The 25,250-nt window shown below is 34.7% G+C and overlaps 2 protein-coding genes across 2 annotated transcripts in view; both read left to right on the top strand.

Annotated features, from left to right (window-relative positions):
- Window positions 1-2,721: 2,721 nt before the first annotated feature.
- LOC121419032 (cofilin-like) overlaps window positions 2,722-25,250 on the top strand; it is a 33,740-nt gene continuing 11,211 nt past the window's right edge. The window contains exon 1 of the mRNA XM_041613308.1: window positions 2,722-3,017. The gene's annotated coding sequence lies outside the window, so the exon portion shown is untranslated. The remainder of the gene's footprint in view (window positions 3,018-25,250) is intronic.
- Window positions 8,313-25,074, top strand: LOC121419033 (cofilin/actin-depolymerizing factor homolog). The gene is made up of 6 exons (XM_041613310.1): window positions 8,313-9,475; window positions 10,724-10,754; window positions 11,635-11,727; window positions 16,990-17,007; window positions 19,216-19,418; window positions 21,288-25,074. The coding sequence occupies exons 2-6, from the start codon at window positions 10,752-10,754 to the stop codon at window positions 21,439-21,441; spliced, it is 471 nt and encodes a 156-aa protein (XP_041469244.1). The 5' UTR covers window positions 8,313-9,475; window positions 10,724-10,751; the 3' UTR covers window positions 21,442-25,074.

Genomic DNA, 25,250 nt, shown 5'->3' with positions numbered 1-25,250 from the left:
GTTTGTAGGAATTCACGAAACCATACGTATTTCACTAACCAAATAATGCGAGCGCGAAGCGCGAGCTGTAATTTTTTTATATTCAGATCAGAAAAAGGGACATTTTAAGGACTGATTTTAGGAATTCATGAAGAGCAGGCATATCTCACTAATCCACTAATGCGAACGTAATCACGGACAGGAAATGGTTTATATTAAGACCTTAATATTGGGTAATCACTTTAAGTAGTCATGAAAAAGAAGCATATATTACTAGGTAAAACAATAATAACGCGAGTGTGGGAAATATATTTGGTGTGTATATTGACTTGAAAACGGGAGGTTTTAACAGGATTATACATGCATATCTCGCTATACAGACAATGCGATCACCAGGAACAATGAAGACATAGGCCCTGAGCAAATTATGATTCATTAAGTTATGATAAAAATGTTTATTATGTAGTATAAAATAATTACAATATAACATTATAATGGATATTAATTTCTTCTTTCCCACTACGTTTCTTTTCCTTTCTCCCTCTTTTTCTCCTTTTCCCCGTTTTTTTTTGTCAGCCGATTGGGGACCCCCCCCCATGCCCCCCGTAGTTACGCCACTGCATGTAAGCACAATATTTACCCTCTTGGTGCCAGCTGGATCTGAGGACATAACTAAATCTGGAAAAAAAAGTTTACATCAGACACCTCCAGCACCTTTTCACTAAGTTTTTATCATTTAAAGTGGGTTTACATTTCATTTTTTATTTAATGATTGTTTCTTCACACCTTCTCCAAGCTTGACAATGATTAACAAAATGAAAATCAAGCCTAAGCCATTTTATGTAAATCACAGCTCAGCGTAAAGCAAATATCGTCACGATGGCCTCGGTGTGTGGGGGGGTGGGGCGCAATGCACTCTTCGAAGTGTTTTGGGCAAGGAAACAAGTTAAAAAGGTAAAATATATCTTCAAATCAATTTTACTAGCTAAATTCAACGTGTTTTTTCATGATTAAAGTCTACTTTTATTCGCATTATGAAGTTCTGCGCAATCATTTTTCACTAACTTTTCAAAAGCTAAGTGGTGCTCACTCAAGCGGAAATATTTTTCTACAGTTATATCGTCATTTGCTTTAATGGATCTGTACCAATGTTAAAATTTGCAAAAATCTTCAGAATATTGCAAATGTATAATTTCAAAGGATTTTTTCTAAGTGTAAACTTTTTTGATACGCACTGTATAATGTACACACAGCGTAAGTAATTGAACGGGTAATTGAAGTATTTTTTAAGAGGAATCCAACCTTGGTGATAAAATTTTGTGTGAGAGAGGCGATAAATAAATTAAGTAGCACAGAAGGGGGAAAGTTTGAAGAAATAAAATAGAGAATTGAGCAATAAGAAAGTTTTTTAATTGAGATTCTCAGGACTTTAGTAAATTTCTACTTGGAAACTGGGAAGGTAGATTATGACAAGTGGTACGTAGGGACAGCTTTCCCATGATTTGTGGTTTATTGTTAAAGGGGTGGTCCAGGCTGGAAATATTTATATCTCAATAAGTAGAGTAAAATTCAAAAAGCAAAATGCTAAAAATTTGAACAAAATTGGATAACAAAGAACGAAGTTATTGAATTTTAAAGATTTGTATCATTCCGATGAAACAGTTCTCGGCGTGTCTTCATAAATTTTCATTAGGTGGGCTGACGATGTCATATCCCCATTTGTTCTTTTGTATTTTACTATATGAAATTAGGTTTATTAAAAAAAATCTACCAAGAACACAAATTTGATTGAAAACTGATTCAGTGCATCAACTTATTTCATCATGATGGAGACACATGTAGGCCCTATGAAAAAATGAAACAATAATGATTTCTAGGCGCGGCGGCGGCGGAACATCAGGCTCCGACAAAGAAAGTAGAGGGGCACCTTTTGTATGCCAAACAATAGATGCCCCTCCACTTTCATTGTACGAGCCTGACGTTCCGCTGCCTCTGCATCTAATAACATAAGACAAGGGAAACTGAGTTGGGATAAGACCTCATCAGCCCACCCAATGAATATTCATAATGATGTACATACTGTTTTCACTAAATATTGATAAAATTTAAAATTTGGCTTGGGCGGTAATTAAATTATAATACATGTAATATATTGTTTTTCTGTCTTCATCATGAAAGAAAAATTCCTGGAGAAAAATATGATAGGGCCAGAAGTAAAACTTTTGAAAAAAAAGGGAAGGTAAGTGATTCCCATAATACAAGTTTGCAGTATATAATGGTGATTCCCCTCCCCCATGTTTGGCCGCGCCCATTCGGGAAGAAAAGTCTCCGTTGAATATGCATAATCCGGAACATGAATAATGCATACACGACGAAAGGGACGAATCGACTCGACAACTTGATCTCCCGTTAGGCCATCAACGAACGAAAGGGAGGTTTAAAAAATATAAATGTAAAAAAAAAGATGCCATGGACTCTGATCTCATAATTATGTCGACGTAACTTATATGCTGATGGAACACGTCAACTAAAAAACAGAGCAAATTAAAACAAATGGGCGGGGACTTTATGCCCTTATCCGGAACGACGACTAAGTAGCCGAGACCCCGATTCCATATAAGGATTCCAAGGCCTAATTGGGCGTCTGTATATCACGTGACATTTTGCGTACGAAGTTCGCTCGTACCTTACGACCATACGAAAATCATAGAGAGATCTGCGACAAAACTCCGCCCCGCGCGCGGACGTTGTGCTACGACTCGCTACGCATACGGTAGCGGTTCAGTGGGCTCTTTGACACGTAGAGATATGACACATCTGTGCATAACAATAGCAAGCTTTTCCGACGGCCATATATACGAGTTAGGTTTCGTAGATAGATCACATCTTGAGAATACGTAGTAATATCATATTGCAAGGCGTGCATGTGCGATCGATATCAACCGATTCTATTCGATACATCATACATTGTGCTCTCACGTGAAATCTAAACTACATCCTCCCTATTTGGAGTGGAATTTATTTGGAATTTAATAACGGTAAGAACGATATTAAATGTTTTCATTTGAATTATAAGCAAATGATAGTTTATCGAAATTATGTACTAACGTTAGAATCTACACAGTTAATCCTTGTCACTAGACTGGTCTTCGCTCAAAATTCTCTTCTCGAAACGCGAAATTCTTTCCCCTCCATTTTTGCCCTCGCCCTCCGGCTTAGCAAGCGTGGGGAGAAGGGCCCTTCCTGCCGGCCCGCCACGCCGGCCCGGGGGTGTGTTAGTCCTGGATCAGGGTTTGGGGGGGGGGGAGGGGTAGTCAAGAGAACCTTGGTCCGGATCCTGGACCTGGCTTGTTTGTAGACATGGTAGAAGCAGCTCTTAAAGCTAAACTGGGATGGGTTGTGCTGTTACAGGACTGAGACAGAGCAGTTCAGACAACAATTTGGTGGAATTCCAATAGGGGGGGGGGGGCGGGGCCACACCTCAAAACTTAATAAAAGTCAGTCTTACTGCGAGTAGGCCTAGATGAAGTTAACGGCATTATCGTGAAATTGGGAACCACCGTTCACTTCATACAGCAGCGCTTTATTCAGTCACACGCAGGTTCCTTATTTCCACCTCCATTCACTTTGTACTTTGTCATGTTTGTAGTATTGTACACAAGCATGACAAGTGCGCGAATACAAATCAACGAGTGGTTCCCGAAACCACGATTTGGCCAAGTTAACTGATAGTGACGTTGGATCTATACAGGGACTCTACGAACAACAACGGTACAACTAGTCATGCATGATGTCTGCACAAACTGGATCACTGAAACGAGTTGACGTTATTGAATGTTGTTGAGTCGTTAAAGTTTTTGATTCATTTCATGAGATTTTCTTTATTCCAAAAAATACAAGTTGATATTATGTTCCTTGTTTAACCTGAGTGAGTGCCCTACCAAATATCTCTTATAATTTTGAGAGAAATAGTAAACCTTTAGAAGTAGGCCCTAGACCTAATTTTCTTTGAAAAACTCAAGTTCAGCCTATCATTTTCAGATTTAACAAAAGAAGACCAGTACTAGCTGCCCCATGCTCATACATGTACATGTATGTAAGCATGCCTGTGCACCCATTCACTTTATACACCATTCTGGGATTTTTATGAAAATAAGTAAAGGTTGCATTTTGAGGCTGTCACATGAAATGCCTAAAATTCAATATTTTCCACCATTTTGAGTCACATTAAAAAAAATACACTTATCTGTCTAGAGTCTATACATAATGCATTGCATGTGTCACTCATTCAATGAACAAGGTTAATTTTATTCTCTGTTAGTACTCCGTACTAAACACTAACAGTAACAAAATAGCAAAGTAAGGTTGGCAATGTTTGGTTTATTTTCTCTTTTACTTTGAACAGAATGATTGATTGTTTGACACTGTCAGATTCCATTACAGCTATGAATTGACTTTTCTTAAAGTAAATTTGATTCTTTTATATTTTCTGAAATGATAATAGAGATTGAAAAATGAAAATTGTCTTGCCATATCACTTTCAAACAATAGAGGGCATACACACAAAAATATGCCAAAAAATAAGTTTTTGAGGTGAATACTAAAATCATTCTCAGTTTCTAATTGCAATTGTATGGGAATTAGTATTTTTGGTCACTAAAGTGTTATTTTAATGATTTTTTTAAATGTGTGCTGTGTACTGCATTGGCATACCATAGTCCTTCCTGTAGATTCCCCCCATGTAGGATGGTTGCAGTGAGCAAGTGACAGGTGTAAAGTTTATGGTCATTGCATATCTTTTTTTGATTGCGCATCTACTCTATTTTGGTCGGATCTCGATGTTGTTGAATTCTCAGCTCAAACATCGCTAATGCTTGGCTTGGCCATAGTAACTGAAGTTACATGTAGTAACTAAACAATCCGTCTTTGGCAGCTTACCCATTTGTTTGCCGCATGTTCGCATGATTTGGAGCACTCAGTCCATATCAAAATTATGGCGAATCTTAGTCCTGACTACCTCGAGCGATGGTTCTTGTACTGTGTACATGTAGGCTCCACTACACTTACATGTAACTACCGCTACCCTCCACTATGCACTACACCTACCCGAACCATCTGGCGATGAATACTTGCTATCAAAAAACAAGGACGAAATGTAATTTTTTGGTGAAAAAGGCAACATATAACAAAGAAATTATTAAATCATACTATACAGTGACTAAACCTACCATCTAACACAGACACACTCCTTCCCCTTTCTCAAGAAAGTTTCTTGTAATCGTCTCAAAATAGATGATTTGAAGCCAGTTCGCAGTTCCCCACACGTATTAATTAAAGTGCTGCCAAATCTAAAATGGCGAAATTATTAAACGCGAAATGTGCCCGGGTCATGCGCAATTCCCATTCGCCATTTTGGATTCGGCAGTGAATATATATGTGTGGGGAACTGCGAACCGGCTTCAGATCACCTCCTCCTACACAGACGGATGACTCCTATAGGGTACGGAAATTGTGGTGGTGTGCTTGACGTTGAACTACAGCGTGTATTTAATTCAAAATCGGCCCAATAAAATATTGCCAACAATGAAAATAAATTGCACAAGGATAGAGCCTGATGGCTTGTGTGGTGTATTGTACACAAGCCATCAACTGAGGTACATGTAAGTGGTGGATCCAGAGGGAGGGGGGCACAACCGGCCTTCCCCCTCCCCCTTTTGAGAAGCACAAAAAATACTTTTCAATGGAATATGTCATGCATACATGTACATGTACATGTAGACAAGAGAACGTGCCCAACCCGCCCCCCCCCCCCCTTGAGAGGCACAAAAATTTGAATTGACAGTCATGCATCGAACAAGTGACCTCAATTTGGTGGTGAAGACCCTTTTTTTCATTTGGAGTTGTCAAAATTTTCCTGTACCAAAATGCCCCCTTTTGGAAAATCCTGGATCTGCTTCTGCCTGAGGTACATGTAGTCTTTGGTAATACTGGAAGCTCTGTAATTGTAAATAAATGTGCAATGCAATGTGGGATACTGATCTGGACCTGGTACAGTACAAATAGTCTTTAGCAAGTTTATTAAATGTTGTGCAATGCATGGCTTACATGTGTATGTGAGCATTCAGAATTACATGTAGTTTGCGCCAGCTGGTAGCGAGACTACATGCATTGTAAATATGCATGTACACGAACTAACTGCTGAGAATCTAATTGTGATTGTGTGTGTGATTCATCATGTGAGATGGAGAAGTACATGTACCTGCAGCCTACTTAAATGCTCAAACCCTTATTCTGTGCCAACTCTTTATCATGAAATAAATCTTGCTGTAAGTCAAAAATTTGCCAGGAAAAATATTTTACTGGAATATTTTGGAGTTCAGCTTGACAGTAGTGAGGTGTATTGTACATGTAGGTGTCAATAGACATGTCATTAGCTCATCTGGCGCGAAGGGCCAAATGAGCTTATGCCGTGGCGTCCGTCTTCTGTGTCCGTCCACAATTTTCAAAATGCTAATTCTTCGCCATTTCAAGTCCGATTTCAATTCTGTTTGCTTTATATGATAACACTAGATGGGGGATTCAAAACTTCTACACAGTATTTTGAAATTCATTGAATATTTTAATTTATGCCCATTTTTCAAAATTCACAAAAAATGCTTCTTTATTTGTTGACCGATTTTAATTTTTTTGCTTTCATCTGGTAGAGCTTCATGAGGTTCACCAAACTTCTACACAGAATTTTGAATTATCAGCCAGAACAATTTTTATGTTCATTTATGCAAAATTAATTTATGTATATTTTAAAAAAATCACATACCAGTAAAATGCTTCTTTATTTGTTGACCGATTTTTATTATTTTTTTTCTTCCATCTGGTAGAGCTTCATGAGGTTCACCAGACTTCTACATGTACACAGAATTTTGAAATTTTGACTAGAATAATTTTTTTTTCAATTTATGCAAAATTGATTTCATATTTTTTAAATTCACATACATGTAAAATACTTCTTTGTTGACCGATTTTCATTTTTTTTTTCATTTTTTTTTCTTCCATCTGGTAGAACTTCACGAGGTTCGCCAAACTTCTACACAGAAGTTTATATGATAGAATTTTGAAATTCACAGCAGAAAATTATTTATGCAAAATTTATTCAGAAATCATGGAAAATGCCTCTTTATTTGTTGACCAATTTTGAATTTTTTTTCCATCTGGTAGAACTTCATGAGGTTCACCAAACTTCTACACAGAATTTTGAAATTTTCAAGTAGAAACGTATTTATGCTAATTTATGTGAAATTTATTCATAAATCACAGAAAATGCCTCTTTATTTGTTGACAGATTTTGATTTTTTTCTTCCATCTGGTAGAGCGGCATGAGGTTCACCAAACTTGTACACAAAATTTTGGAATTTTGTCTGGAAAATCTTATGCAAAATTTATTCATAAATCACAAAAAATGTTTTTTCTTCTTCATTTGTTGATCAATTTCAATTTGTTTGCTTTATATGATAGCTCGAGGTGGTGATACAAAATTTCAACACAGAATTTTGAAATTCATTAAACATGCTGATTTATATATTTTCAAAACTCACAAAAATTACTTATTTGTTAATTGATTTTGATTATTTTTGTTCCATCTGAGAGCTACATGAGGTTCACCTGACTAGAAAGATATTTATGCTTAATTTATATGAAATTAATTCATAGGTCACAAAAAATGCTTCTACATGTACATGTATGTCATTTCTTCATCAATTTCAATTCTATATCCTCAAGTTATGTCACCAAATTCACTACAGTGTCAACTGGGCTGAAATTAAAATTGTGTTAAATTTCTTTGCAAGACGCCGGATGAGCTCCACATTACTGATGTGCTAGTTTTGTTACATACTGTACTAGTACATTTTCAAAAGAAATGCCTGCTGTATACATCACTGACATATCGCATGTTTTTTTTTTTTTTTTGTAAAATTTTCGCTTAATTTCACAAAATAGTTATATGCTCATGCTGGTTGTATGCACATAAGGGGATTAATGACATCACAAAGTCACTAAATTTTTTGTGTTTTATTATATGAAATATTTTCATTTTTTCCCATGGTCATGTGATTAAAGTTTTATTCCTCACTGAATATGTGGAATTAACATTGTTTATCATTTTGTGGTTCAGTCAAGTTGGTCAATATTTTCATATCTGTAAAAAATGAAATATTTTATAAAATTTAAAAAAATGAAATGCAAAAGAAATTGTGAGGGGCATCATCAACTATTTCATTTGCATGTGACTGAGTATATATCTCTGTTTTGTGAAAAATAAGCAAATTTAGAAAATGTAACTTTTTTATTTTACATCTGACTTTGATGAAGTTTTTAACGTTTTTCTGTGGTGGAATTGACCTTTAAAAAGAGTAACCAAGTTATTTTCAATAAACCAAACTTGTTGGTCTTTCTGTAGTGAGTAGCCTGCTTGCCAGCTGCACTAAATACTTGTACACCAATTTTGTAATCTCATTTATGCTGTATATTGTTCTCATTCACTACCATAGAGATAAGACAAAAAAGAATGAGCAAAGCCTTTACATATACATGTACATGCATGACTCTGATAAGTTTGAACATGAAAAGATCCAGACCACAATTACAATGTACATTATACCATTGTGATTGTTCCATGATTTTTAGGCATCACAGTGAGTCTTAAAATGTTAAATTGCTGATCTACATAGTAGATTTTTGAAGAACAAAAACAGCTCAAAGATGCAGTGTATATTTACATGTAGTAGTACTAGCCCCAATATAAAAAACAAAATGAGTGCCTAAAAAGAAATTAATTCCTACATTAGGCTGACCTCCAATACTGCGGTGCACGTTTTTGATACTTTGGTTTATGGAGGGAGGTGATGCTACGAAGCCAGACAAAGACCTCATTTTCATTATTGTCCTAAAACTAGTTTAGTGGAAAGTAGTTCGATGTGTAATGAGAATGGTAAAAGCGGTCATGGAAGCGATCTTCCAAATCTGTTCAGAAGACCACCTTGCGATGTTGTTTTTAAGATCGCTTTGCCTCGTTAAACTGGTTTTATTGTGAGGACACAACCGTTCTTCAGGAAGTGATCTGTACACATTTTGAGCGTGCTACTCCACAAACTGTGTGTACTATGTCAATGCTGTGGTTTCAAATTTTGCGCGAAACATGTGACCTTCCTGAAAGCATTCCTGCAGCAACACAACTGCTTTACATGAATTGGTCTTGAAAACCACTTTCGAGTGATCAGGTGGGAATCCAAGTTAAGACTAAGTGATCTTTCAAACTGGTTTCCTGAACCAGTTTCCAGTAAACTAGTTTCTGGTACAGCGCAATGATCTCTTCACTGATGCATGGAGCCTGGGTTATGAAGTGCGGAAGCTGGATATTCACAAGCTGATGGTGTATTTGAAAGAGCATGGTGCTTTGTTTAAGGAGACGACGTGTGTGCATGTGCATGCTGAAATAGAGGTAATCCTGGGTTTTGTATAATTCTCATCGTACATACATTAGCTTGTTTTCATCCTAAAGTTCCTATTTGATTTTTGGGGGGAGGGGTGGGCAGGAATGGTTCAGATTTAAATTCAAGCAATTTGTTTCTATGCTAGGATCTGTTTAGAGGGTCTGCTAATTCAAGAAAGTACTCCAATTAATGTTTAGATCCAGACAATAATTAGAAGTCTATATTCTGAAAATTTTCAGCCTTCGTTATTCCATATACATGTACCCTATCGTTATGTTTCTTGGTTTAAAAAAAATGTGTGAATATTTTATTAATTCACATGAAACTTTACATGTATAACATCCACACTATAAAGATTGTAAGAGATTTACACAATAATAATACATAAAATGTAACTTGGTTAGTAATGATTAATGAATGGGATAAGTGACAGGATTTAGGTCTAGAATCTGTAGTTTAAGGGGATCTAGCAAGAATTCAGTGGTAATGATACATGTAGGCTTGTTTCAAATGACAAGTCCACTCCAACAAAGAGTTGATTTGCATAAAATTAAAAAGAGAAAATCCAACAAGCATAACACTGAAAATTTCATCATGTAAAATAAGAAAAGTATGACATTTTAAAGTTTTGATTAATTTCACAAATGCACATCCTGGTCTGTATGAAAATGAGGAACTGATGACATCACTTACTATTTCTTTTGTATTTCATCATGTTCATTAAATTAAATTTATTCAAATTATCTCATTGTCCTGTGAAACAAAGCTACTGTTTTTTTAACATTTCATGGTTCATTCAAGTAGGTCCTTATTGTCAAATCTGTAAGTATTGAAATGTACATTCAAACAGTAAAAAAAAAAAATAGTGACTGAAGAACATCATCGACTCACTCTCTCATTTGCATGTAATTGATTTGTCAATCTAACTGTTTTTTGAAAAATAATTGAAACTTTATAAGGGCATAACTTTCTCACATTTGATTTTGATGAAATGTTCATGGTTTTTATGCTTGTTTGATTTATCTCTGTTGATTCAAAGGGTGGACTTGACCTATAAGTTTTGGTAAAGAGCAGTAATGTGTTAATACTCCAGTATCAACTAACTTGATTGTCACCCAGGTGTAGTATGCCTAGCAATTGACTTTGAAAACATTTGATGGAATGCTCCACTTCCAATAGATTAATTGATAATAGAATGTTAATTACTATGATAATGGCAGCAAGTTTTCTCAAATCTTTTATCTTTTTTTTTACAGAAACTCTTAACAACCTAAAGTTACCACCATGGTGAGTAAATATAAATTCTTTTAACCCATAGCTTTAAGGGAAATTTGACCATTATTAAACCTAATGTCAAAATTGGTGTTTTTAAACACAAAATAAATGGAATAAACACGTATTAATGTTATGTAGATTTGGCAAGAAATTGTCTTATGAAATGAATAACATAAAAACAGTCAAACTGGTCTTTTAAGTGAAATCTAAATCCAAGAAGAGAATCAATCTTATTGGAAAGAGTTAATTGAGAGAAGGAATTTAAAATAAGTTTCATGGAAATAAGTTGTTGAATTGGAGTTATTGAAATATGAGTCTTATACTTTTAACAGATACTCAAATTGAAGAACATGCTTCAAAATGGCTGATAGTATTAACAACTTCCCATGAATCACGCAAAATGTGCACAAGATATTGCCCTTTCAGTTTAAAAATTGGGGGGGGGGGGCTTTTTAATCCTGAAGTTCTGGATGACATATGACGACATGTGCCAACTACACGTATGAAATTCTAAGAAAATGAGAACCTAGAAATTATTTTATTTGTAATTTACCTTCCACAGCACACCAGCTGCAACATCCGAACAAGTGCAATTCCACATGTACATGTATACAGAATATTTTTTTCTGAATAAGTCCTCTTATGTCAACTGGTATTAGGTATTAAATCTGTTTCAGATTGAAGCTATTCACGTTGCCATCAAAAACATGCATCATATACCCAAAGAGTACTCCTACATGTATGAACTAAGCCTTATGGTATGATAGTACATGTATAATGTCACATGGACAGAAATTTGCAAACTTTTCAGCTTTCATCTTTTACCATTTTTGATACCAAGTTAATTTGTTGATTTTAAAAATTTTATTTGTTATTGGTTATTTTTTTTCAGCCAAAATCAGGCATCACAGTCCCTGCGGAGATTGAAAAAATTATGAAGGACCTTGTAAAGAAACAGTACATATATGCTATATTTGAATTATGTGTAAGTATATTTTAATCTTTTATGTCTCTACAATATTGAGTGCCATAGTCATTGAATTAGTATAGTCTCTATAGAATTGAGGTTAATGTACATTTGCCATGTACATGTAGTTGGTTACACTTCGTAATTCCGAAGCTTCGTAATTCCGAAGGTTCTTTATTCCGAAGGTTCGTAATTCCGAAACACGTAAATTGCCTATACCTCGATGTTCGTTAATCCGAAAACGAAAAAGGGTTCGTTAATCCGAACATTTGTGGCGTAATTCCGACGGTTCGTTATTCCGAAGGTTCGATAATCCGAAAACGTAATAAGGTTCGTTGTTCCGAAGGTTCGTTAATCCGAAAACGAAATAAGGTTCGTTGTTCCGAAGGTTCGTTAATCCGAAAACGAAATAAGGTTCGTTGTTCCGAAGGTTCGTTAATCCGAAAACGAAATAAGGTTCGTTTTTCCGAAGGTTCGTTAATCCGAAAACGAAATAAGGTTCGTTAATCCGAAAACAAAATAAGGTTCGTTAATCCGAAGGTTCGTTAATCCGAAAACGAAATAAGGTTCGTTAATCCGAAAACGAAATAAGGTTCGTTAATCCGAAAACAAAATAAGGTTCGTTAATCCGAAAAATGAAAACCGGGAAAGCAGAGGCAGAGGCAAGGAGGAGGGGGCGGGGGACACTGTTGCCGTTCAATTGTTATGAGGATGGGAAGGCAAGGGCGGCCGAACGAATTTTCGTTTGGGGGGTAAAGCCAAAAAAATGAAACTCATACGTCAAAATTGACATTTTCACCTTAAGATTATCATCTGCTTGAAGTCATTGTGTGTTTGATAGTGATTAAGTAGAGAAAAACCTTTTTTGAAGTGATTTCTTATTAAGGCAAAACGTATATTTAGGCTTTATTTTTCGGGAGAGAGTATAATGAGCGAGCGGCTTGGTAAAACAAATTCAAAGGTGAAGTTGTAAAACTTTTTTGGGGTCAATTATTCTTAAAATGGCATTATTGTGAGGTGTTGCGAGCGTGAATCACAAGCTAAAACTTTAGGGTTTTCAATAAAAAATGAAAATAAGTTTTTAAAAATCCGAGCAGATTTCTGCTGTCATTAAACAGATGTGCATCTAACTAAAAAAATAACACGAGCGCAAAACGCGAGCTTAAACATACTGACCAGAAAAGGAACCTGTTAAAGAAAACATTTAGTGAAAATTTGCAATATTCCAGCCTGAAAACTTAACTTGTATACTTTAAAAAGAGTATTTTATTTCGAAAAACACGAAAAACGGCATATTTATTTTTGAAAAAGGAACTTTCCCATTTTGGAAAATATTAATTTCCCTGTTTTTTTATTTCATTTGGGGGGGAAGTGCCCCCTGCCTCCCTCCCGGCGGATCCAACTATCGTCAAATAGGGGGGGGGGCAATTTTTTTCCAGCCATATTTTCCTCGATCGGCAGCTTAAAGTTGATTTTTGTTTGTTTCTTTGAAAGGGTAGTCCTCACAGTCAATAATTAGCTTTATACTTATAAAATAAAGTAAATATGTAATAACATGATAAACCCTTTTTAAATAATGCGAGCGCGAGCTATATATTTTTTTAATATGATGGGCAATATGTTTGTGATCTTCAAAACGAGATGCCTATGTAACTAAATTTAGATAATAACTGCGAGCAAGAAGCGCAAACAGACATTTTGAATATATAAGCTCTGACCTGATCTAAAGGGGACATTTTAAGAAATTTTTGCAGTTAGCCATGAAGACGATGCGTGTTTCAACCAGTGGCGGCGGAACATATTTTCCTGGGGGGGGGGGGGGAGCAAAGCCCAAAAAAGGGGCCAATAGGGGCAATTTGGGGCAAACGTATATTTTCACCATGAGATTATCATCTGTGTAAAGAGGTTGTGTGTTTTGTAGTAATTGCATTGAGCAAAATATTTTAAGTGATAACTGATTGATAAATTATATATCTATGTGTCATTTTTGCGAGCGTAGCGAGCAAGTGGTTTGGGGGAAAGAAATCAAATCTGAAGATGTATAATTCGCCTTTTTGGTCAATTACTGTTAAAAGGGCATCCTTGTGAGATGTTGCGAGCGAATCACGTGCTCAAACTTTTGGAAATTTCATGTAGGCCTAGAATGATAATAATGATATAGATATTATTTACCCAGGGAAGCCACTTCAGTTCTGAAAACTGTTCTCCCAGCTATTATTATTTTTTTTTACAAGAATGCTTAGAATGTCCAGTTTTCAGGTTGGAAAATCGGAAAATTTTGGCTCACGTTTCTCGCTCGTATCAAATATTGTTTATTGAGGAACTCATTCTATTCCTGGTTACAAAAAAGTATAAAAATTTCCAGTTTTCAGGTGGAATATCACAAATTTTAAGCTTGCGGTTCGCGCTCTCATTATTTAGTTCGTGAGATATATACTCTATTCATGAGTCACTAAATGCAGTCCTTAAAAGATTACTTAGAAGCCCGTTGCATAAAACATTTTACCTGAGAAAACTCTGGTAAAAACTGAAAACTAAGGTTAGTCTGATTTCCGCCATTATGCCTTTAGCACAGAGCAAAAACTCCGGTAAAAACAACCTGAGTTTTCTCAGGTAAAAAGTTTTATGCAACGGGCCCCAGGTCAGTATATAAACAAATTACAGCTCGCCCTCGAGTTAATTTTTTAGAAAGATACACATTTTTCTCACGATTACAAAAAATGCTCAGAATGTTTAAGTTCACGTCTTGTTACATGAAATGTCTACTAGTTTGAGCTTGCGATTCGCGCTTTCAACATCTCACAAGGATCATTAATAGTATTATTTTTATTTTTATTACCAGCAGAAGCTGTTATCAAAAATGACATCCCCTCCAATACAAATTCTATTATCTATGGTTACTCGCACGCGACCAACACACTTGATCCCTGCATCTTTAAACCATTTGCTTAGGCAGCAATTGCTCAGATAAAATCGAAATTAGCCTATGCTTGATCAGGGCGCCTATTCTTAATGAAATACATGCTTTTGGCCACAACACACGCATGTATCATCGATCGTTATTAATATCATTGCATAATATCGTGTAATCTTGTAATGACAACACCGTTTTTGTTACCAAACTGAATAATTTTCATTTTCGGAAATACGAACCTTATTTAATTTTCGGATTAACGAACCTTATTTCGTTTTCGGATTAACGAACCTTCGGAATTACGAACCTTATTTCGTTTTCGGATTAACGAACCTTCGGAATTACGAACCTTATTTCGTTTTCGGATTAACGAACCTTATTTCGTTTTCGGATTAACGAACCTTATTTCGTTTTTCGGATTGACGAACCTTCGGAATTACGAACCTCATTTTGTTTTCGGATTAACGAATCTTCGGAATTACGAACCTTATTTCGTTTTCGGATTGACGAACCTTCGGAATTACGAACCTTATTTCGTTTTCGGATTGACGAACCTTCGGAATTACGAACCTTCGGAATTTCGAACCTTCGGAAATACGAACCTTCGGAATAACCGAACCTTCGGAATTACGAAGCTTCGGAATTACGAATGTATGCACATGTAGTTGAGCAAGTCCAAGCTACAGTATTCGTTTCCAAGGAGGTGATTTTTCAATCTGAACAAAAAAAAATAACAGGAACTGTATAGACAGTTTAATGACTAAATTTGCATGAATTGTCATTCCTGGTAACACATGGGACTGAAAAAATACTACAAATCTTGATTTATTAGGTGATCTGTCTGTTCACAGATCACCTCTTATGTTTCTACAAATTTTTTTTTTTATTTATTTATTTCCTTATCTCCTTATCTTTCGATATCTTTCAACAGTATTCAACATGTCCTTTCATTAATAAGACCATGCTTATAATCATGATGGTCATATTGATCTGCATTGACATGGTGATCATGATAAAAAAATTAGATTGTGATTGTGATCATGAGATTTACAGACAGATCACCTAATTTGTCCTCAAGACAAATTAAAATTCTAGTTTTAAATGTTTTCAGTGTACAATCTGACCAAATTACATGTAGTGCAGGGACATATACCTTAGTCTATAGAATCCAACCACTTACACTTTTTTTCTCCCAAGTCTCATGCAACTTTTGGAACCAAATTTGCTACATCAGTGCATGAGTTTCAAAGTTGCAGGCATGCAGTCTTAAAGTGTCAGACACGGAATTGCTCAAAAATGTAATTCCTTGTACTAATCCAATAGAAATCATGTTTCTAGCTAAAATTGATTAATGTGTCATATTTCTACTTTTAATGACTTGAAAGAACTTGTTTCATTTTGTCAGTAGTGTTGCTGAAAATTTCCATCAACAAAGATCAAGATTTAAAAAAAAAACAATAAAATACATGTATCTACATGTAATAAGTCCGGTAAACAAATTTGATACAATTTTTTAAAAAGTACATTGGATCAGAATGTCGCAGAAATACTCTCCATAAAAATTCAGCAGTTGTTACTTGTTAGCTTTTATTTTATTGATTATCTGTAATAAATCTTACATCATTCATTTAAAAAAGAGTGATCAGTATTGTATAACAGTCTTAGTGTTTTATTGTCTTTTTTATTAATTATAAAAATAGTCATCCCAATTATTGCAGATGTTTTAGATAGAGGTCCTTGGCACCTTCTACATATAGATTATACCAAGAACTATGGTTAAAGTTTAATCATGGGAATTGTTTTTTTTTTTAAAGCCTACATGTATTTTGTGCTCTGATGTCCCATTTGTTACCATCATACTAGTAGCTTGGACTTGACCAGTTACATAATAATTTTTTCATGTCACTGATAAATTTCTGGAAGCTGTAGGTCAAGTTAGAAAATTTTGTGGGGTCGATTAGACTTAAGGTAGAAAAACAGATTTTCTGTGCTCATGCATTTCATGTGGTAATTACATGTACACAAACTTACCATATAATCATGAAATCTTGATTGGATTTACAAATTCAAAAGAATTTACATAATTATTCCAAAACAAATAGAAAGAGACTGTCATTTTTCACTATCATGATGAACAAGAGAATTGTTGCAAATATGTCAGCAAGAGTGTTTTCTCTGATACATGTAGATAATTATAATCTAATTTCCCATGTTGAACAGTCTGCTATATTAAATTTTCTTTCATGACATTATAAACTTATTTGAGTTGGTTCTTCTACTAAACTTATTAACTAACATTATGTTTTTACTTTGTAATTTTGTCTATGATTCAATTTTTTTCCCATTTTTTCCTATTTATTCTACAGGAAGAGGGTAATTCTATGGTAAGTATTTGCAATGTATATATGCACACACACACACACACACATATATATATATATATATTGGTCAAAATATTATTATTTTGTTTTTAATCATACTGAAAGTTTGTTCACATACATGAAGGCCTTTTGGGCAAAGTTTTATGTAATTAATGTTTTTTAGATCAGGAAATATTTACACTACAAAGACACATACATGTAGTAAACAAATTGCACTACAATGTATACCCAGTGGAAATATAATCATATTGAAATCTGGCACTAGAGGCTCTTCTGGAAGCTCTTTCATTACTTCCTGGTACACCTCCAATAGCCAAAATGCCTGAATGTATTTTTTGTTGTTGTAAATTTAGTCTAATTTTTTTGAAACCCATTTGATTGTTGTTTTTTCGCTCTTTATTGGGTTCTCGTAATTTGTACAATCTCTGACTGCCTTTGCTATATAATTATGGTGCATTGTACTGTGAAGGAAATTGTTAACAAATCAAATCTTCATGTATTTTTGACTGCACATTCTGTTCGTTACTTGAATAAAACATTGAGGTGGAGATAGAATCAAGCCTTGTAGAATCATAATTTCAACTTTAAAATAAATTGAGGGCTTCTTAACAAATATGAAAACAAACCTATTCATATCCAACTTTTCCCTATGTTGTAAATACAATGTTTATCTTGCAAAGTTGTGAAAAAAAGGAAAAAAAAGTTGATGGGGGGGAGATTTCCCACAGATTCGGGTTAAGATCCAGACTGGACCCCAATGTGAAACTTATAAACTACTTTACATGTATTTCAGCAATTCAAGCTTTATGCATTTTCACTGCTTACCAGGTGAGTATTTTGCTTAAAAGGCTGAAAATAGTGTGATTTGAACAGGTGAAGAAAAACTAGACAAACAAAACACTGAAAATTTGACCATAATTGGGATGGATTTGCATTATTTTGGTGAAACAGTTCTACATGTACATGTATATGTATGTATGCCTCTATGCATATTCAGTGAGCAAACTGATGATGTCATATCCTCACTAGTTCTTTTGTATGTTGTTGGTTTAAATTTATTTCATTTGTTTATGTTGAAAAAAAATTTCCTCCAGAACTAAAAAAATTGATTGAAGACAACTGACTCAGTGCATTAGATATTAATTTCTGCAACTTATTTTAATATAAGTGGCTCAAAGCCAAAGGGGGACATTCATACATGTATGAAAAATGAACTAATTACCGGTATTCAAAGTACAAAGTATGGTCTGAAATCACATTCATAACCTTCCTGACATAGTGTGATGTCACATAGTTCAGGCCTTTTAATAAGCTTTTAAATTGCCTATTGTCGAAACCTGTTTATATGAGCTGTTTTATGCAAAATACATAAGGTCAAGTCCACCTCAAAAAATGTTGATTTGAATCAATATAGAAAAATCAGACAAGCACAATGCTGAAAATTTCATCAAAATCGGATGTATAATAACAAAGTTATGACATATAGTTATATGGACAAGCCAGTTACATCCAAATGAGAGAGTCAATGATGTCACTCACTATTTCTTTTATTTTTTATAGTTTGAATTATACAATATTTCAATTTTTACGAATTTGATTAGGACCTCCTTTCCTGAAGCACCAAAATGTTGAAATAATGTAATTCCACGTCATTTCACATGACAATGAGAAGAAAATCCAAATATTTCATATTTCATATAATAAGATACAAAAGAAATAGTGAGTGAGTGGTGTCATCAGTTCCCTCATTTGCATACCGACCGAGATGTGCATAAACTGTTTTGTGAAATGAAGCGAAAATTTAAAATGTCATAACTTTCTTATTTTACATCCGATTTTGATGAAATTTTCAGTGTTATGCTTGTTGAATTTTTCTCTTTTTATTCAAATCAAGTTTTTGTTGGGGTGGACTTGTCCTTTAGCTGTCAAGCAGTGAATAGACATAAAGCTTACATTGTTGTAATACATGTATATATTTCCCAGCTGTTATTTTCACTCTTAGCTCTGGTCTGTTTTTTTTTAATGCATGATGAACAAAGAAATACCAAAATGTTTCTTTTATATGATAGCATGCCTTTTATATTTCTCTGTGTTTAGGATGAATGGGGCAGAGAAGGGCTGATGTTGCATGGATTTCATTGCCCCTTTGTACTGTTATTTTTTTTTCCAAGGTAAAATCAGTAATTTCCATGTGCTTTTCATTATTGCTAGGCTTGGAAAAGGTTAGTTGAAAGACAAAAGCGTGATGCATTTCCAGACATAAAATCCCATGATCGGGCACCAAGAGAGCGATTTGAACGAGAGTATGATCAATTTCTCTCCTACATCAAGCCTGATAATGCTCTTGTTGGACTATTTGACTTCTCTGCACTTGAAGTACCGGGTAAAGATTTGAAGATTGCTGAAATTCATTGGTATGTAACCTTTATGATGTATTTTTGTATATTCCAATGAAAAATGAAATACACAAGAGGTGATCTATCATATTCTGACAGAAAGTCACAGACAACCTTTAATAAAAGATCAAAATCTATAATCTCGAATAGTATCAGATCAGTTCATTCGGTGTGTAAAGGCGGTGCTGCCTCAGCCTGAGTTTGCTCAATCTCGAGATTTTAACCTGATCGGCCCTCTTCAAAATAATGCATTGATGAAAATATGCACATCAAATTTTTAGCTCATCCGGCCCAAAGGGCCAAATGAGGTTTTGCCGTGGTGTCCGTCGTCTGTCATCCGTCCACAGTTTTAAAATGCTTCGCCATTTCGAGTCTGATTTCAATTCTGTTTGCTTGCACTAGGTGGGGCATTCAAAACTTCTACACAGAATTTTGAAATTCATTAAATATGCTAATTTATGTGCATTTTTCAAAATGCACAAAAAGTGCTTCTTTATTTGTTGACCGATGTTGAATTTTTTGCTTCCATCTGGTAGAGCTTCATGAGGTTCACCAAACTTCTACACAGAATTTCGAAATTTTGACCTGGGCTCCGTAACACAAAGGTTTGCGATGAACCGCACTGATTGGTTCCTGGTCAGTATTTCAAACCTAACGCTTGGTAACATTGATATTGATTGGTCAGTTCATTTCGCGATTGATCGCTAATTTTTGTGTTACGGAGCCCAGAACAATTTTTATGCTAATTTATGCATATTTTTAAAAATTCACATAAAATGCTTCTTTATTTGTTGACTGATTTTGATTTTTTTTTCTTCCATCTGGTAGAGCTTCATGGAGTTCACAAAACTTCTTCACAGAATTTTGACTACAACGATTTTTATGTCAATTTATGCAAAATTGATTAATTCATATTTTTAAAATTCAAATACAATACTTTTTCTTCTTTTTGTTTAACAAATTTTCGGCATTACTCCTATTTGTTTAAGATCAGTATGCTCGATCTGTAATGAAAATCATAAGATCAGTATTTTTCTTCTTTGTTGACCAATTTTGATTTTTTTTTTCTTCCATCTGGTAGAACTTCATGAAGTTCACCAAACTTCTACACAGAATATTGAAATTCTCAGCAGAAAATTATTAATGCTAATTTATGTGAAATTTATTCAGAAATCACAGAAAATGCCTCTTCTTGATTTGTGGAGAGATTTTGATTATTTTTCTTCCATCTGGTAGAACTTAATGAGGTTCACCAAACTTCTACACAGAATTTTGAAATTTTCAGTAGAAAATTAATGCAATTTTTTTCATAAAACACAAAATTAATGTTTTGTCTTCATTTGTTGATCAATTTCAATTTTGTTTGATTTATATGATAGCTCGAGGTGGTGATACAAAATGTCAACACAGAATTTTGAAACTCATTGAATATGCTAGTTTATTCATATATTTTCAAAATTCACAAAAATTACTTATTTATTTGTTGATTGATTTCGATTACTTTTTCCATCTGAGAGCTACATGAGGTTCACCAAAGTTCTACACAGTTAAAAAAATTGACTAGAAAATTATTTATGCTTAATTTATATGAAATGTATTCATAGATCACTAAAAATGCTTCTATGTCATTTCTTCATCAATTTTAATTCTATATCCTCAATTTGTGTCACCAATATAATTCACTAGTGTCAGCTGGGCTGAAATTAAAATTGTGTTTAATTTCGTTGCAAGATGCCGGATTAGCTCCACATCATTGATGTGCTAGTTTTTTTTAAATGCCTAAATGCATAGAAGATGGCGGAAAGGATAGGTCCAAAAATATCTAAGGTACAGGTATCTCATGACATATAAAACTATTGATTGATATGTTTTCTTATACTTCTTCAGGTGTAAGGACGAAATGCCAGTAAAAAAGAAGATGTTGTTTGCATCCAGTGTAGACGACGTGAAGAAATGTTGCTCTGGTAGTGCAAAGATTATCAATATCAAGGAGATAGAGGAGCTGAATATTGATGCCATCATTGATCTTGTCAAGTCATAAGTGAGGATGGATCAAGAAGGACAGACTGAACATCCTGACATCCATGGAGGTTTATTAAATAATTGTGATCTAAAGTATTGGACTTTTAGTAGGAAACAGCTACATATAAAGTATGATATGATGAGAATACAACCATCAGATGATCAGCTGTAATATAAATCTGTAAAGTGTTTGGAGACATAATTTTGATGTATTAAGCACATTTACAACCGGGATCCATTGTTATGAACATGACATACATGCATTTAACATCGAAATGTAAGTCAAGTTTGTTGTGGGATGTTATGACTAGGAACTTATACATGTATGACACTTTTCATCAGTAGGAATAAGCAAGAGGTACCCCATTTGCCTATCTATTTAATAAGGATCAAGATGAAGATTAAAATTATATATTTAAGGGATTACCTCCATTTGTGTGTTGTAATTTTCCAATTTTTCTTATCATTTACACTTTATACTGATCACCAGCCTTACATGAACTATGATGAAGTTGCATTGCAGCTGAAGCAAAATACTTTATTCTTCTTCATATGTCATTTTCATACATGATGAAATTTGTGACTGATCAGGGTCCCGTTTCATAAATGCACAATTTCTTTATCTTCATTATCAGCCAATCAAATGATATTGCAAGTTTGTATTCGTAACAAGTTTTTGTGAAACGAATCACAGATCAATCACAAGCACATGTATGGAAAGCCAACAGCACCACATCTAAAAATGCACACATGAAATTGATTCTAAATATCATGTATACTCTTACATGAATCATTGCCAATCAGTGTGCTCCTCGTCGTTTTCACATGGACATTGTTACATTTCTTGTATAAACAATTATGACATTGATGGCTTTCCATAGTTAAGATTTATTAGGTCAAACACAATTCTTTGTAATATCACTGGTGATCAAGGTCATGTACCAGTTCAAGTATCTACACCAGAGTAACCCACTTCAGTACAAGTACACAGAGAATCTTTGTATGGTGCAGATTGATATACTCGCTTCACTTCAGTATCAAAAGGGGGGGGGGTTACTTACATGTAGTATAAATGTATGATACATACATGTATGTGCCGCGGTTGAGACCCCCATTTTCAGCCAAAAATTTCTGTTCCAGAGCATCACCAATTAGGGAGCTATATGATTTCCTATTTTTTCTCTGTTCTGGAGACCCTCAAATTTGTGGTTTATCGTTCCAGTAATCGCCCATCATGAACTACTCAGCCGGTACGACCGGTGAGCTCGATCGGCGAGAAGCCGTATGCCAGGCCGCCGAAGCACCCCACACCCGCATCTGGCTAGTGCTAGCCCAATGCGATATGAATTTAACAAGACGTGTGCACGCTTTATACCATGCTATGATACAATGAGTTCTGGAGACCCTGATTTTTATTGTGGTCAGTTCCAGAGCGTTGCATTTTCAGGGATTTTAAGCAATCGTGGATCCAACAGTCATTCCGGAGACCCCAATTTTAAGACCAAGATTTAGTTTCAGAGCCCCCTGTTTTCAACACATCTAGGTATAAATTCAAGTAGTTCCCCTGGGATCAAAAGTCTGCTTCATAGCTACATGTAGATTTGCGAGAGCTGATTGGCTCAGAATAAGTAAAAATGCTCATAATTATAACTGTAATTTTTATAAATGAATGGTATACTAAAGAGTCATATTTGCAAAATGCAAGTGTATGCACAATACAAATTTTCTTTTACATTTTATTACAATGGGATTTTAACCCTTGACGAGATGGCTATTTGTTTCATCAAGTCTTTTTCCATCCCACCCAGGGGGTGGGATGGAAAAGATTGACTGGGTCTTGAGTTAAGGGCATTGCGATACCTGGATGTATGGTTCAAATTTGATCCATCTGTTAGATATGGAAGTTGAAAAGCATAAAAATATAAATTCATAAGAAATTGATGTTAATTCAGCAGTAAATTTGTTAAGAATCCTACAAAGAATATTTTGATTGAACTAAGCATCTGAGCTTTATTTTGTGATATTAGCAAAAATCATCCTGCTTTGCTCTACATATATGGGGTAATAACTGAGTGCAGTTTATATTTCATATGCGCAAACTGCAAGTCACTTTTCATTTTTTATATATAAGATGAATATACATCTGCTCAGAATGTAAAATTAAAAACAAAAGCTTCAAACTCGGGTGAACTGTCAGAATTTGCACAACGTAACCATATTACAGCCTAAAAGTGCATTGCATGGGTTAGTATGAGCTTCAATTTCTGATCTGTATCGAATCATGTAACTATCATCATGAATTCAGTTTGAGCTGATCTAAAACATTGTGATTTTATTTCTGATTTCATTTGAACATTTTTTGGGGGGCGGGGTGGGGGGGGGGGAGCATAGGAGAGGAGGGGGTAGGGTGGATAAGAACCATCTCAAATTCTCGATTGCATGTCAGTTGATCGATTGGTGTGCTAAGATTTTGAAACCAATCTTATAGAATATTCATTTTTACTACTTTAATTATTTTTGTGCAGAATAAACTGTTGAGTGTATTTATGAAGGTGTTTGCTTCTGCTATGCAGTTTAAGTATTTTGTTTGTGCAAAATCATTATAACTGTTGAGTATATTCATGAAGGTGTTTGCTCACGCTATGTAATCACCAATGATGGTTTATTTGACTGACACCCATCATTATGAATATCCCTGTGTTAACACCATTTATTCTATTTCATATAGAATTTGAATACATTTTAAGTGGGATGAAATTAACTTTTGTAGTTGTCAATACAAGCACCTCAGGCAAAATGTTTTGAGAGGATAGTTAATAAACCCATGAGGTTATTCGCAGTACTTCCGTTAGTAATACATTACCAATGAAAATGTTTTAATTTTTTAACTGTGTGATCGAGCTGTAGCACAGGTTTAAATTTGAGATTCATTATTTTACCATTGCTCATTGGCATGACAAAGGAAAACAGTGCAGGGGAAATGCTGAATTCATGCCCCTTCCTAACTACCAATGTTGGTGGCTTATGTTGTCCATCAGATTAAAATGGCAAGATTTTGTTATTAACGTACGTTGGCCTTTGTTGTGCCCCCTTGTAAGAAAGGGCACCCAAGCTAGGCTTGTGCCTCTTCCCCATATAGGCTACTGCCAGTGCCATTGATATTGAGAAAAAAAATATGTGATCAAAACTAAAACTGAACAGTAACTAAAATTATTGGACACAAACCAGGGACCTATCTACATAGGAGTAGTCTATTGTTACTGGGTGTGCTGAGCATTGTCACAGCACCCCCAGTAACAATAGATAATCCTCTGTGGCCATGTCCATGCACACAAAGCCTGTATATTTTCATATTGTACATCTGGTCACATGAGTTTCTAGAGAGGATAGAGAGGGGGGGGGGTGGGTCACTATAAAATTGTAATGTATCTTGAACCATCTGAGTACGGTAAGCATAGTGCAATCATTTGCACGTTGAGATTGCTTTGAGGGTGGGAAAACTAGTTCGTGTAAATACATTTTATGTTTGAAAGGAATTTAAAATTCAATACATGTTCTTCCAATTTTCATGATAAACCATATATTGAAAAGTCTCTTTATTTTGTAAACATTGTTACACTAGTATTGTAATAAGAGCACTCAAATAGATATCCAAATCCTTTGTTTTTGATTGAAATATGATGTTGTTGTTTTTTTTCTTCTTCATATATACACCCATTGAATATTTATTATACATGTATTTGTATATCAGCATGTTTCCTCATTGCATGGAGATTTCTAGTGTTAGTGCATTATTATAATAACCAGAACTCTCTTTGAATGTGTACC

Source organism: Lytechinus variegatus, chromosome 7, assembly GCF_018143015.1.
Source record: "Lytechinus variegatus isolate NC3 chromosome 7, Lvar_3.0, whole genome shotgun sequence".
Classification (NCBI taxonomy): Eukaryota; Metazoa; Echinodermata; class Echinoidea; order Temnopleuroida; family Toxopneustidae; genus Lytechinus; species Lytechinus variegatus.
This window is presented reverse-complemented; position numbering and strand designations above follow the sequence as displayed.

Bases quoted from the DNA above. Each gene is read 5' to 3' on its own strand.
- LOC121419033 (XM_041613310.1), top strand. The intron at 19,419-21,287 runs GTATGTAACCTT...ATACTTCTTCAG, and splicing joins AAGATTGCTGAAATTCATTG to GTGTAAGGACGAAATGCCAG.